This window comes from Cornus florida, unplaced genomic scaffold (assembly GCF_030987335.1).
Source record: "Cornus florida cultivar Cherokee Brave unplaced genomic scaffold, ASM3098733v1 CherokeeBrave_3.0.0_Hap2_Chr11, whole genome shotgun sequence".
NCBI classification, from domain to species: Eukaryota; Viridiplantae; Streptophyta; class Magnoliopsida; order Cornales; family Cornaceae; genus Cornus; species Cornus florida.
Window position 1 is genome coordinate 138,581,716 of NW_026775581.1, and position 15,087 is coordinate 138,596,802.

Sequence of the window (15,087 nt, forward strand, 5' to 3'; positions counted from 1 at the left end):
CCCTTATTAATAGTCCATTTTTTTCTTTTTGCATATTCCAAATTAGTTGTCCTCTTTGAAAAGCTAAAGCATCTTTTTTTTTATATTTCCATCATTGTCTTTTATCTTTTTAAAAAACTTCAAACTTTATAACTATATATATTTAAATTAAAAAGGATAATTTGATAATTTTAAAAGGGGACAATGCATTAATTACATGTCCCCTTAAAATGGATAACTAATAAAAAACCGTGGTAGCATATTATAGAGGGCGGGGCCAGGCCAGGTCAGGCAGAGCCCTCCTGGCCCTTCATTGGTTCCGTTCCTGGTCAAGACAACGTTAACTTCAGTAGACATTGTTTAAGCATGAAAATTTTGCTCACGTGATTTAGGTGGGTCCTTCGTTGTTTTCAACCTTATGGTTAAGGTTAAATCTCATAACTCGACGATGACGATCCCTCCACACTCACCCGCGATAAGCCCTGAGATGGATTGTTTGGACACGGTGAGGCGGGAAATGGATTGTTTGGGCTTTCATTTCAATTGAAGGTCCTTTTACCCATCAATCACTAACCAAAAACGAAGTTTTGCATTCATATACAAGTTCAAACAAGATGTATGGAACAAAAAGCCTTATAGTTTTGGTACTAACCAAACGAAGCTTTGCATTCATATACAAGTTCAAACAAGATGTATGAAACAAATATATAATTATATTAATATTAAGTAAGAGTAATATATAATTATATTAATATTAAGTAAAAAAAAGTCTCATAGTTGTGGGTAATTTACACCGACTTCTTTTATGATTTATCTTAATTATATGAATCTTTCGTCTGATTTGAAAAGTTATTGGATTCTTTCTTAAAAATAAAAGTAACCTACGGGGCCTCCTTCGTACTAAGGGACAGTCAGATGGGTTAACAGACCTGTTTAAATTACTAACATACCCTCAAATTACTGACCTTAATATATATATATATATAAAATATCAGTTTTACTCTCTCTCATACCCTCAAATTACGGACAGGTGGAAAACGAGGAGGCTTCTGGGTCTATCACCGGTGGAAGCAAACATGACGCCTCTGGGTCTATTACCGGTGAAAAACAGTGTCTATCACCTGTGGTAAACAATGAGATGGCTTCTGGGTTTATCACCGGTGGAAGCAATGATGACGTTTATGGGTCTATCGCCAGTGGAAAACAGGGATGAAGCTTATGCGTCTTCAATAGAGCTCACCATTGGGTGTTGAATACAACTCCGGCTACGATAGGATAGGTCTTCAATGGAGTTATGTGCTCATTGCCAGTTTGGTCGTTGTAGCTTCACTAGTTTGATCTTTGTTGCTTCCTTACTGATTTCTTCTATCCCTTTCCTTTTGTATGTTTTTAATAGAAAAAAAAAAAAAAAAAAAAAAAAAAAAAAAAAAAAAAAAAACAGAGAAACCCATAAAAATTGAGAGGTTGACCTTTAAAAATGGACAAACAACAAAAAACTGAAATTCCAAGCACAAAACATCAAATTACACATAAAAGATCACTTAAATATTACAAAGAGAAAATTGAATCCAATCAAGAAGAACAGTACCTCAAGAAGACACAACTAACAATCCAAAACAAACATCGATCAAATTGTAGAATTAATTCAGAAATTACAAATGAGCTCTGGTAACAAAATATGTATATAATCTTTTACTGATGATGTTCAGTTGCTCAATCAAATGTACAGAGGAAGGGTTTGGAAAAGAAATGGTGATTTCTGAATAAAAAAGTAACCCAATTAGACGACAAAGGCAGGACCTTGGCTCAATGTTGACGACGGCAGGGCAATGTCGAAGACAACAAGAAACACAAAGAGGAAAGATTTGGCTAGATGAGTTGAGAAAAATGGAAACACAATAACAAAGAGGAAAGGTTTGGCTAGATGAGGAGGATATCCCTCTCTTTCTGTAACATTGCTTCCACCGGTTATAAACCCAGAATCCTTCTCATTGTTTACCACCGGTGATAGACATTGTTTTCCACTGATAATAGACCCAGAAGCGTCATGTTTGCTTCCACTGGTTATAGACCCAGAAGCCGACGCAGAAGAAATCATGCAGAAAGACCCAGAAGAAACGGCGGAAGAAATCGACCGAGTCAACTCATCCTCTTCATTGGACCTCTGTTTGCCGGAAAACAGTTCTTCCAACTCAATCCAAGCTGACCTTGACACCCCTCGTCATCATCACTGGTCACCGCCACATGCTCGTCCTCACAGTTGCCGCCGGCAACTATGTGGAGGTGTCGCCGTCCCGTTGATGTTGAGCATTGATCTTCTATCCCTTCTATCCGTTTATGTATGTCTATGGATCATTGATGATATATTTCCTCTTGAATTGGACCAACATGGTCTTCTATCCCTTCCCAGATCAAACTAAAACCATCAAAATTCAAGCAAGTCTCTCATCTGGGTCTCTCAATTGCTCTAAAAGCTTCAATTTTTGGGAGTATTTCGTATAACTTTAATTGGTGATCCATACTATTACAATGGACGATCCAAATGATGCATTGGTGAGTCAACGGGGAGAGAGCATAAGGGACATTTCTGGGCTACCCGAGTGCCGACCTTGAAGAAGATGTACGGTAATTTGCTTCAGAGGGCGAAGCTATTAACTTACCGAAAACAAAATGAGTGAAGCTATTGAGCCCTCTGTTTGAGGAATTGAACGACGGCGACGAAGAGCTTGGCAATGATGAAGTTCGAGATGACGGCAATGATGAGGTTCAAGGACTCGAATCATTAAGGGTTGCTTTGAATTCAGCTGAAGAGCTTATTTGATCACACCAACCCATCAAAGAAAACCTCTCACGCCCACCAATTTCCAAGATCTCTGTCGGAGCTGTCGGTCTGGGCTTCGATGGCCGGATCTTTCTTGGCGTCAACCTCGAATTCCCCGGCCTCCCCCTCCACCACAGAGTCCACGCCGAGCAGTTCCTCGCCACCAACCTCGCTGTCCACGGCGAGCCCCACCTCCTCTACATAGCCGTCTCGACCGCCCCATGCGGCCACTGCCGCCAATTCCTCCAAGAACTCCCAAAATTGAAACCCCTAGTTGTGTCATAAGGGCTAGTTTTGTTCTTTTAAAAATTGAAACCACTGCCGCCAATTCCTCCAAGAACCCCCAAAATTGAAACCCCTAGTTGTGTCATAAGGGCTAGTTTTGTTCTTTTAAAAATTTTTGGCCTCTCACGTGACTTAAGTGTTCTCATTTTTGTTAAAAATCTGAATTAATATTTACAACAAATTAAATAATTTTGAGAATTAAATGTCTTTATCATAATATAAGGAGGTTTTGTAAAAAAGAGAAGTGAGGAGGCCCCGGATGACATGGGCCAGGTCCGACTCGCAAAACACAATCTTCAGTCCGAACGGCTGGGTCAGCCCATAGAAAGACACTGCCATATGGGCCGAGCGGGAGTAAGCCCATCAAGGGTGACTAGGGCTTACAGAGTAATAGGCCCAGGTCCAGCAATCAGAAAATATCTTGCAAATATCTTGTAAATATCTTGTAAGTATCTATAAATAGGAGTTGGAATGAAGAGGAGAGGGATCTTTTTCGGGTTGAGGTGTAAGAATTCTAGAGAGAGAAAGAATAGTAGGAATTTCTTGCATCTTCAATTGGCGCCGTCTGTGGGAATCGCATGAAAGTTTGGTTGATCAATGAGGAGTATCGAATGGATTCAAACCAATTCGGTTGATCGAGACTCGATCTTGGGGATTTGAATCCAGATCTGAGCGATTGTGACCTACTCTGGAGGAATTACAATTCTTGAAGCTTTGGCAGGAGTGACTTCGGATCTACGCAACCACGAGTTGTTCGATTGTGGCAGGATCTGACGGATTTAGAGTTCAGACAATTCAGATCTCGTAAACAGTGAGCATAATTCGGAGAATTAGAAACCAGATCTAAAAATTCCTACTCACGAAGCTCAGATCTACTCGCGAACTTGATATTAATGCCTTTACTCCGTTCGGGAATAATGATAGGTGAAAGCTCCAATCCGATGGAGGCTGTCCAGCAAACAAAGCTTGAAGAGTTGATGAACTTGATTGAAGCTCTCAGAAAAGAAAATGCAGAATTGAAAGCTGGACTGCAGCATCGGCAGATACCTGCGGTTTCGCATCCACTTCCGGTCGGAGAAGGAGGTGTTCCATCTAATATCGCGCATCAAGGCGATCAGGACGAGAACAATCAGTCAGCTCACCACCGTGATGAAAGGATGATGGACAATTTGCCGCCAAATGTTCGTCGAGTTGAAGATCACGAAGGATCGACTCACGTTGATCCGCAGCGGGAAAGGTTTGACCGAGAGGAAGTGATGGAGGTTGATCGCCGTCGAGTAGCGTCGCCTTGGCAAAGAGAGTTCATAGAGGAACGGTCGTTCGATCCGTCTTACCGGCCCTCCATGGTTACTGTCACTCATCACGGTTCGGAGGGCAGAACCGTAACTCACAGAGCTACCGCTGGACTCCAGAGAGAGAATGAAGCTCTCCGATCCGCAGCTCGGACGGTGGATTCACCATTCACCGACGCGATCTTGAATGCGCCGCATCCAAGGAAGTTTGCTATGCCAGTCTTTATTCTGTTTGACGGAACGACCGATCCGATCGATCATGTGTATCATATCCAGTTGAAAATGGCCCTGAATACGGAAAACGACTCTTTAATGTGCAAATGTTTCCCTACAAGCCTGGCCGGACCGGCGCTCAGCTGGTTCAAAAACTTGCCTAGGAGCTCCATTGGCAGTTTCAGAGACCTGTGCGATCGGTTCATAAGCCAGTATTATGGGAACAAACGCCCGCCGAAGGACATCTCGAGCCTATTCACGATGCGGCAGCACAAGGATGAACGTCTCCAGGCCTTTCTTACCAGGTTTAATCTCACTAAGAGTATGGTGATCGAATGCCACCCTTCTACGGCAGTTCAAGCCTTCAAGTTAGCCATGACACGCGGAACTCCCTTTCACACCAGTCTGGTAGTGAACACGCCGGCTACCATGGATGAACTCAATGAGAGAGCCGATGGCTTTGTGCGCCTAGAAGAAGAGGAGGCAGCTAATACTCGGACAACGTCGCTTGTGTCAACCGAGGAAAAGTCCAAGGCAAAGATCAGGCAGAAGCAGGCTCAGCCGCAGCGTCAGACCACCTGGAAGGCCGAAAAAAGGTCCAGGGAGGAAGAGTTGATTACTCCGCTGAAGGTCACTCTGGCGAGGCTGTATCAGGAGAACAAAGACAAGTTTCATCCACCACTGCCAATTAGACAACCCCTCGAACAGAGGGATCAAACTAAACATTGTGCTTTTCATTCTGATTTCGGACATCAAACTAACGAATGCAGGAACTTGAGGAGGCAAGTGGAGATGTTGATAGCTAGAGGGGAGTTTGCGAGTTATGTTCAAGGCTCGGCGATGGAGCAGAATCGACCAGTGGAACAAATAAAAAGGAGTCATAAACAAAGCTCCCACAATTCGCAGCCAGTTCGTATAATCAATGCTATCCATGGTCGACCCGAGCCTAGTGAAGAGTCAGATGAGCTGCTACGGGTGCGCCTGCGGCAGGCGCAGATGAAGAAAAGGGTCGGCAATGTGACCACTCTACACCAGCAGAGCCCATCAATGCAGATAAAGTTCGACTGGACAGACCTGCAGCGTGTTCAACTGCCTCATGACGACCCGTTGGTAGTCAGTTTGACAGTGGCAGATTGCTTGGTGCGCAGAGTTCTGATCGATCCTGGGAGCAGTGCGAATGTTATGCCGAGGGACACATTTGACAGGCTCGACATTAAACCAGAGAGGCTCAAGCCCACCGGAAATCCCTTATTAGGGTTCGATGGGAAGAGGGTGGAACCCGTCGGGATGGTGGAAGTAGAGGTTCAAGCTGCAGAACGAGCTCTTATGGAAACTTTTGTGGTTGTGGAAATTCACCCCTCGTATAATCTCCTGATGGGAAGAGGGTGGATTCACAGAGTCCGAGGTGTACCCTCAACTCTGCATCAGGTCATGAGGTGCCTCGGGCCCGATGGAGGTAAAGTAATAGACATTCGGGGGGATCAGGTCGCAGCCAAAGAGTGTTATTCCGTCACACTAAAGCATGCTGGGAAAGGAAAGGCGCCCGTCCGGTCGACAAGCCCCAGATAGCAATTACAGGAACCTCCACTCGAGCAGAATAGGGTGGAGGAGTCAGCCGACTTGACCGAGGAGCCCCTTCTGGATGTGCAGATCGATCAGTCCAGGCCAGAACGAACTACCAGAGTGGGTATAAGACTGACCAGAGAAGAGCAGCAAGAGCTAGTGGATTTCTTGTCCCACAATGTCGACGTATTTGCATGGAGTCACCTCGACATGCCTGGAATTAGTCCTTCCGTATCCTGTCATTCCCTGAATGTTAATCCTAATTTCAAACCAGTGAAACAGAAGCAGCGAAGATTTGCTCCAGAACGTAATCAGATCATAGCGGAAGAAGTCGATAGGCTGCTTGATGCGGGATTTATCAGAGAGGTGCACTACCCTGAGTGGTTGTCCAACGTCGTTGTGGTGCAGAAGAAAAATGGGAAATGGCGAGTATGCATTAATTTCACCAATTTGAACAAAGCCTGTCCGAAGGACAGCTTCCCGTTGCCTAAGATTGATCAAATGGTGGATGCCACCACTGGGTATGAGCGTTTAACCTTTCTGGACGCATATTCAGGTTATAATCAGATTCCTATGGACCCCGCAGATGAAGAAAAAACTTCTTTTGTCACCGAGCGAGGAACATACTGCTACAAAGTTATGCCTTTTGGATTAAAGAATGCGGGAGCAACTTATCAACGACTTGTTAGCAAAGTTTTTAAGAATCAAATGGGTAAGACTGTCGAAGCCTATATTGATGATATGGTGGTAAAGAGTAGGAAAAAGGATGATCATCTGAAGCATCTGCAAGAGGTATTTGATGTACTAAAGCGATATGGGATGAGGCTCAATCCGACCAAGTGCTCGTTCGGTGTGAGTTCCGGGCAGTTTCTGGGACACGTGGTCAACCGCAGGGGCATCGAAGTTAGCCCCGCTCAAGCAGAGGCTTTGATTAAGAATGCCGAGCCAAAGACGATCAGAGAGGTGCAAGCCCTAACAGGACGAATAGCTGCATTAAGTCGATTTATTTCAAAGTTGTCAGACCACTGCAAACCATTCTTTGACACGATTCGGAGCCATGGAAGGCAGGTCTGGGGGGATGAGCAACGACAGGCATTGACTCATTTGAAGCAATATATGCAGAATCCACCAGTCCTGTCAGCCCCAGAACCGGAAGAAAAGTTATTTCTATATCTTGGAGTATCTGGTGTCGCGACGAGTGCCGTTCTGATTCGTTGCAAGGAAGGGGTGCAATACCCGGTATTTTATGTAAGCAAAACACTGATGGAGGCAGAAAAAAGATACTCAAAGGCCGAACGGGTGGTACTTGCACTTGTAAATGCAAAAAGAAAGTTAAGGCATTATTTTGAATCCCACCCCATAGCTGTTCTAACAACTTTCCCAATCAGAACGCTCATGCACAAGCCAGAGCTCTCGGGCAGAATGACAAAGTGGGCCATAGAGTTGAGTTCATTTGACATAACGTACGAGCCGAGAACAGCTATTAAAGGGCAAGCGGTGGCCGATTTCCTACTAGAATGTGATGCCGAAGATACGGAAGAGGACCTTAGAAGCGGCTCTTGGAAACTTTTTGTGGATGGCTCCTCTAACCAGATGGGGGCTGGGATTGGGATCAAACTGCAAACCCCAGAGGGTACTTCCTTGAGCCAAGCACTCAGACTTGAGTTCCGAGCCACCAATAATGAAGCGGAATACGAGGCGTTGCTAAATGGATTAAAGTTGGCCAGAGAGCTACAGATCAAAAGTTTGACAGTGTATAGTGACTCGCAGCTGATTGTTCGGCAGGTAAATGGTGAGTACGCAACCAAGGATGACATGATGGGGGCATATCGTTCTGCCGTTCTGCGTAGAGCCAAGGACTTTGCAAAGATTGAATTCATACAGTTGCCGAGGGAACAGAATGCAGATGCAGACCGTTTAGCATGCAGTGCTTCGAGTTGCGGTGAAACATTGGCGAGGGTGATTCCAGTGGGAATAGTGACCCAGCCGTCCGTTTTCGAAGAACCGATGGACTCGGACCCTTGGCAAGTCAACGTCATACCGTATGAACCGAGTTGGATTGACCCAATCATTACCTATATTCGAGATGGCGTTTTGCCTATGCAAAGGGATGAAGCTAGGAAACTCAAAAAGAATGCTGCCAAGTACGCCATCGTGCGGAACCAGCTGTACAGAAGGTCCTATTCTGGCCCGTACTTGAAATGTGTCACCCCCGCGGAGTCGCAGCAGGTATTGCGAGCTATTCATGAGGGTGTGTGTGGCAATCATTCTGGGGGAAGATCGTTAGCGCATAAAGCAATGACACAAGGGTATTTCTGGCCAAACATGTCAAGAGATGCGGAGGAGTTCTCTCGAAGGTGCGATAAGTGCCAACGATATGGACCAATGATCCACCAACCACCTGAGGAATTGCACGTAATGGCCTCGCCGTGGCCTTTCGCGCAATGGGGGATGGATGTGGTCGGTCCTCTGCCAACTGCAAGAGCTCAGAACAAGTATGTGTTACTGGCCACGGATTATTTCACTAAATGGGTGGAGGCAGAACCGTATCCTAGCGTGACTCAGACTCAGGTGAGACGATTTATCTGGAACAACATTATCTGCCGCTTCGGTGTTCCCAGAACAATAGTCATGGACAATGGCACAAACCTCGACAGCAGGCAAGTAAGAAAGCTGCTGGAGGAGTATGGAATCAACCAGAAGCTGGCTGCAGTAAGTCATCCTCAGGCTAACGGACAAGCAGAAATCACAAACAGAACCATTTTCGCCTGCATTAAGAAGAAGCTGGAAGATCATAAGGGGAAGTGGTTGGATGAACTCCCGAACGTTCTATGGGCTTACAGAACCACCCCAAGGCGGCCGACTGGGGAGAGCCCGTTCGCAATGGCGTATGGTACCGAAGCAGTTATACCGGTTGAGCATTTAGTCCCCACTATCAGAAGCTTAGCATGGAGTCGAGATCAGAACGACAAGATGTTAAGATTGAACCTCGACATGATAGACGAAAGGAGGGACGCAGCGGCTATAAGGCTAGCATCGTATCAGCAAGTGCTGGCGAATAGTCACAATAAGAGAGTAAAACACAGGGATTTTGCCCCGGGCGATCTGGTTCTGAAAAGAAAGGTGGGGATGGTCAAAAAAATGATGCCACCCTGGGAAGGCCCATACAGAATTGCAGAAGTCATTGGCAAAGGGGCATATACGTTGGAAACCATGGCGGGAAAGTTGGTCAGCAAGCCCTGGAACGCCACGTCTCTGAAGAGGTACTACCAATAGAAGCTAAGTTCTGGCTTTAATTGGATGTTATTTGTTGTCAATCAAATACGTATGAATGAGCAAGTTACTGGAATTTACAAAAAAAGAATTTTCTTTTCCAATGGTCTACTATAAAAATTTAAAGCCAAGTGGCAAGTGGCATTCTAGCCGAGCGCCAGGCACTTAAGCAAGATAAGTGGCAGCTGGCGCTATAAGCCGAACGCCAGACACTTGCTAAAAATTTAAAGCCAAGTGGCAAGTGGCATTCTAGCCGAGCGCCAGGCACTTAAGCAAGATAAGTGGCAGCTGGCACTATAAGCCGAACGCCAGACACTTGCTAAAAATTTAAAGCCAAGTGGCAAGTGGCATTCTAGCCGAGCGCCAGGCACTTAAGCAAGATAAGTGGCAGCTGGCACTATAAGCCGAACGCCAGACACTTGCTAAAAATTTAAAGCCAAGTGGCAAGTGGCATTCTAGCCGAGCGCCAGGCACTTAAGCAAGATAAGTGGCAGCTGGCACTATAAGCCGAACGCCAGACACTTGCTAAAAATTTAAAGCCAAGTGGCAAGTGGCATTCTAGCCGAACGCCAGGCACTTAAGCAAGATAAGTGGCAGCTGGCACTATAAGCCGAACGCCAGACACTTGCTAAAAATTTAAAGCCAAGTGGCAAGTGGCATTCTAGCCGAGCGCCAGGCACTTGCCGTACAAACACACGGCGAAGCTAATATAAAAAGAAAAAGAGAGAAAAGATATGTATGTACTGAAGATAAGTTGAATAAAGCACAACACATAGGGAAAAAGAGTTCTGTCATTTCATTAATATTGAACATTGAGTTTACAAAAGAGAGATGTCCATCATTACAAGAAGATATGAACTAGAAGAATTTGAAGGAGCCCTAGCTAGACGCCTCAGTACCAACAGCATCCTGGTCTTGCCGACTCGCCTCCTCGGCCCCATCAGCCGCCTCACCCTCGTGAGGTGGGGAATCCAGGTGAATGACTGAATCGTTCGGCTGGGGTTCAGCGTCAGCAGTGGCTATAGAAGGAGCCGCGGTTGACGATTGGGGAGCAGTCAGTGGCAGAGCAGTAGGAGGAGCGGTGATGATCCTTGAGGATGCGATGTCCTGGCACTCATCAAATATACGTTCAGCTTCGGTGGGTTCTGGGTCGACATAGACCCCCAGAGGTTCGATTCCCAGATCCTTGTCTACCTCATCCGGAGTGGAGCTGGTCTGTCCCTCATCCGGAACCCGGTCGGCGAAACCTTCCCGGAATCCTTGAGCATACCGAAGAGCACCGACCCTGGAGAACCGAGCGTGAAGGGCCAGCATCCCACCACCCACTCTGCTGATCGCGTCGATCAGAGCGGTACGCTCGTCGAGAGCTCTTTTTTCAAAAGCCATCCGAGCAGACTGTTCATCAGCTAGAAGGCGCTGGAGTTCTGCCTTCTCTTCTCTGATTGATTCCCGCTCAGTCTGCCAGACGCTCTTCTCAAGCTGGAGGGCGTCCTTCTCATCCTGAAGGGAATCATTCTCCTTCTTCAGGACATCTCTCTCTTGCTCGGCTTTGTCAAGCCGAACCAGCACCTCGGTATTCTTCATGGCAAGGAGGTCGTTTTCTTTATTAGCCACCTCCAGGCTGTCAGAATACTTTCGGGCCCTGGCGTTCCCCATCTCCACCTGCTTCTGCATGGCCATCACGGTTAAACCAATAGTCAGAACGGGCGAAGGCAGGACCAAGTAATATGAGAGAATTCATGAGTTAGAAAATAAAAGTCACCTCCATAGCAGATTGGGGAAAGCGACTGAACATGTCCTTCTGGGAAAGACCCTTTGCCGCCTCAAGGTCCTTCGGAGTCCACATGCTCCTGTAGTAGGCCATAGCGGTCTGGCCATCCTTCAGCATGGTCTCGTTCGGTTTCACGAACGTCCCATCCGTTCGGGTGTACCGAGGGGCCCATGGCGGTAAGCTGGGGATAGAAGGGGGGCCCGAAGCAGAAGCAGAGCCACCAGCTGCGGGAGGCCCAGAGGGAGAAGGAGCTCTGATCGCTCGGTGCAAGAGAGTACCCGGCCCAGAGACCCGGGTCCTTCTAATGAGAGGCTCCTCCTCCGGATCGATTTCACTGTCAGGATGAGGCCTTTTGCCTCGCTCTTTGTCCCGACCACCCCCCGCAGCAGCAGGAGCTATGGTAGCTGGGGAGGGCGCGTTCTGGTTGGCAGCAGGGGCGCTGGCAACAGGGTTAGTAGCCACTGCGCTCGGGACAGTGTCAGATATGGTGGCTGAAGAAGAAGCCGACGCTGGAGAGGAGGTCGCCCCAGCAGCAGGAGTGGCTGGGGGAGTATTTTTCCTCCTGCCAAAAGAGGGAATCTGCAGTCTGCTCATGTTGTAGCCGAGTGATGAGAGCGCAAAGAGGTTGTCTGAAGTGAGGAGATCTGAGCAGGAAGGAATATCGTTCAGAACGTATCTCTTCAAGTAGTTACTCCTATCCCTGCAAACACTATAGCTCAAGTCATCACAAGGTATTCCCAAGGAGCGGCATAAGTAAGTGCAAAAACGAGGAACGCATGTTTCACAGGGGCAGTCATGTTTATGGGATTTGAATATTTTTATAGGAGGAGACAGAGCAGACACCAAAGGCGCTCGGGATTGGGTAATCCTCTGCAGCCGGCGAAGACCAAGCCCCACTAATGCCCACTATGCTATCCCTCCAACCCTTTTCAGATTTTATTGTGTCAGTGCATATTGACATCTTTTCGAACGGGTAGAGGTGGTAGAAGGGCTCGTTAGTACGGATCTTACTGACCTTATAGCACAGAAGGAGGTCTATGAGGTCGAGATCCAGATTTCTGTCACGCATCAATAAGAGCATAACAGATATGATCCTAAAGAAGTTGGGGTTGACCTGCAGAGGGGATATCCCCAATCTATTGAAGACATAACTAAAGAAAGGGTGCAGAGGGAACCTAACAACATTCAATTGAAGGTTCGTGAATAAGACTTCGCCGGGCAGGAGGCCGGCGCCGGTCGTAATATTAACGTCTTGGGGGCAAACCCTAACTTCGATGTTGTCAGGAAGTCTAAGTCTCATACGAAGAACATCTAGATCTACAACCATGGTGGAAAAGCTAGAAGAATCTAAAAGAGGGAAAAATGGAAGCCTGCCGAAAGTAAAAAGAACGAAACTAACCTCGGAGGACTGCAAGATCGCTGGAAGAATGACTCTCGAAGGATTTCACCGGAAAAGGCTTAGCACTGTTCTAGAAAGAGAGAGACTTGGCTGATGATGGAGACGGTAAAGGGAAGTGAAGTGGAATTCTAGAGCATTATAAAGGCGAGGGGGCTCGAGGGCCGAAGCGTCGGGAAGGCAAGAAATCCCTCGAGCCCCGGAACATTGATTCTGGATCTGACCGTCCGCTCCCCCACGTGGTTATCTCGAGCCGTTAGCGTCATGATGAGACGCCATCAATAATTACCCCTTATTAAATAAGGGGCAATTATGGGGGCAGTTGAGGAGGCCCCGGATGACATGGGCCAGGTCCGACTCGCAAAACACAACCTTCAGTCCGAACGGCTGGGTCAGCCCATAGAAGACACTGCCATATGGGCCGAGCGGGAGTAAGCCCATCAAGGGTGACTAGGGCTTACAGAGGAATAGGCCCAGGTCCAGCAATCAGAAAATATCTTGCAAATATCTTGTAAATATCTTGTAAGTATCTATAAATAGGAGTTGGAATGAAGAGGAGAGGGATCTTTTTCGGGTTGAGGTGTAAGAATTCTAGAGAGAGAAAGAATAGTAGGAATTTCTTGCATCTTCAAGAAGAAAGCTCAGGATTTAATACACTTTATCCAAAATAATAATCACTCTATTTCATTTATCTTTTATTATGTCTATTTCATCTATTTTTTTTTTTATTTATTAATATTAAAAAAGTTCTCTCTTAATTATTGTTATTATCATTATATAAAAAATAAAAATAAATCTTCAAGGTTCGGCTTCAGTCGTCCAATTAGATGGAATGAGGGAGTCAGGCAGACACGCATGCCACTATTTGCTAGCAAACATCTAAATAAAATTACAAGCATATCCAATTAATAAGGATCCATTTGTCACACACCTTTAAGAATCCATTTGTCATTACCAACTTATTTTTCTTTTTCCCCGCAAATTATTCAAACTTAGTTTATTTGGGAATATAAAAATATCATTTTCTATTATTATATATAGATATAGATATGGATGAACTTGGCCAACACGGACCTTGACCAATTTACCACCACCTTGCTTCCCAAGTATTCCAATCAAACTACTTTCTCTCTCTAAAAAATAAAAGAAAGAAACCCATCCACTCTTGTCTACTATATATATATCTATAGCCTATTTCAGCTTTCATCACATTACAGGCTCAACAAAAAAGAGAGAGAAATGAAGAGAGAAGGTCGTCAACACGGTGTGGTTCGGAACTATCCGATTTTGCCATTACCGTGGAACACCAGACCCGAATCCAATTACGTCAACAAATTCCATTCACCACCCACGTTCGGGTTGTTCACCAAGGTTTCATCGAAGCCCACTAACCACTCCAAGTTCACCGGCAAGTGTGGCCGACCCAAGTGCGCCGGGTGTCACCTCCACCCGGCTTGCAAGTCCAAGCCCAAGGCTAAGGGCACCCAGAAGAATCGTTCTCGCGATGTCGCTGGTTTGGTCACTTCTCGGGTCGTGGATGGTAAACCCGGGTTGAACTTTGCCGGGTTTTCGGCTACTTGGATTTTGGATCATTTGGATAATGACTACTTGGATGATAATGATGATGATGTTGCTGATGTTTATTTTGGCTCAGGTTGTTACTCAGATGATGTTTATGACCATGAAGGGTCATGTGGTTTCTCAGATTGTGATTTGTTTCATCATGATTTGATTTCTGGATCTGAGATTGCATCAGGAGCCGTTGAAATCAGGGAGGATAATAATAGTGATGATGCCGTTGAAATCAGGGAGGATAATAATAGTGATGATGACGATAACATGAGTTTTTGTGATGTGGGGTTTGTTTGGGAACAGGTGGATGGAGATGAAGGATGGTGTTTGGTGGGAGAAATGTGATTGTTTGGGACTACTAAATTATAGTTAAATGATTCCTTCCTTTTTCTTTTTTGTTTTTTCAATTGTGTAAATGCATTAGTAGTAATGCCACTTCTATGTTAATAAATTCGCAAGAGGCCCAAAAGCCAATTGATGCCACGTAGGAAGCTTCTTCGTGTTACCAAAACTGCTATGATGATTAGTGGAAATTGAAATTTTAATTTGTGGTGTGTCAAGTGGTCAAATGTCAAATGTCAAATGTCAAATGTCAATGTGTGTATGTATATCTTTTACATTTCAGTTGTATCCACAAGTAAGGAGGTTCCTTGTTGGTCTCGCTAAAAAGTTCCTTCGATAAAACCTGGCCAATTAAAGCCTGATTTTAGCCCAAAACTGAGTCCAACTGGTGACTCAAAGTTAAGCGTGGATTGGGCTTAATGCTATGTATATGGATTGAAATATGAATATTGGATGATTTGTAATTCATTTAATCAGATATAAATTATGGTGGATAGAATATAATATATAATATTTTTATATTTTCAGAATGTTTCTTTTTGTCAAATTGCTAAAATATAGGAGTATATATTCATTCTCC

At 45.5% G+C, this 15,087-nt stretch overlaps 1 protein-coding gene across 1 annotated transcript; it reads left to right on the top strand.

Annotated features, from left to right (window-relative positions):
* Window positions 1–13,682: 13,682 nt before the first annotated feature.
* Window positions 13,683–14,712, top strand: LOC132286412 (uncharacterized). Its single transcript, XM_059788744.1, has one exon. It carries the CDS (start codon window positions 13,833–13,835, stop codon window positions 14,508–14,510), a length of 678 nt encoding a protein of 225 aa, XP_059644727.1. The 5' UTR covers window positions 13,683–13,832; the 3' UTR covers window positions 14,511–14,712.
* Window positions 14,713–15,087: the final 375 nt, after the last annotated feature.

What these genes read in the sequence shown, in the direction of transcription:
- LOC132286412 (XM_059788744.1), top strand. Translation starts at nt 13,833, where the DNA reads ATGAAGAGAGAAGGTCGTCAACACGGTGTGGTTCGGAACTATCCGATT.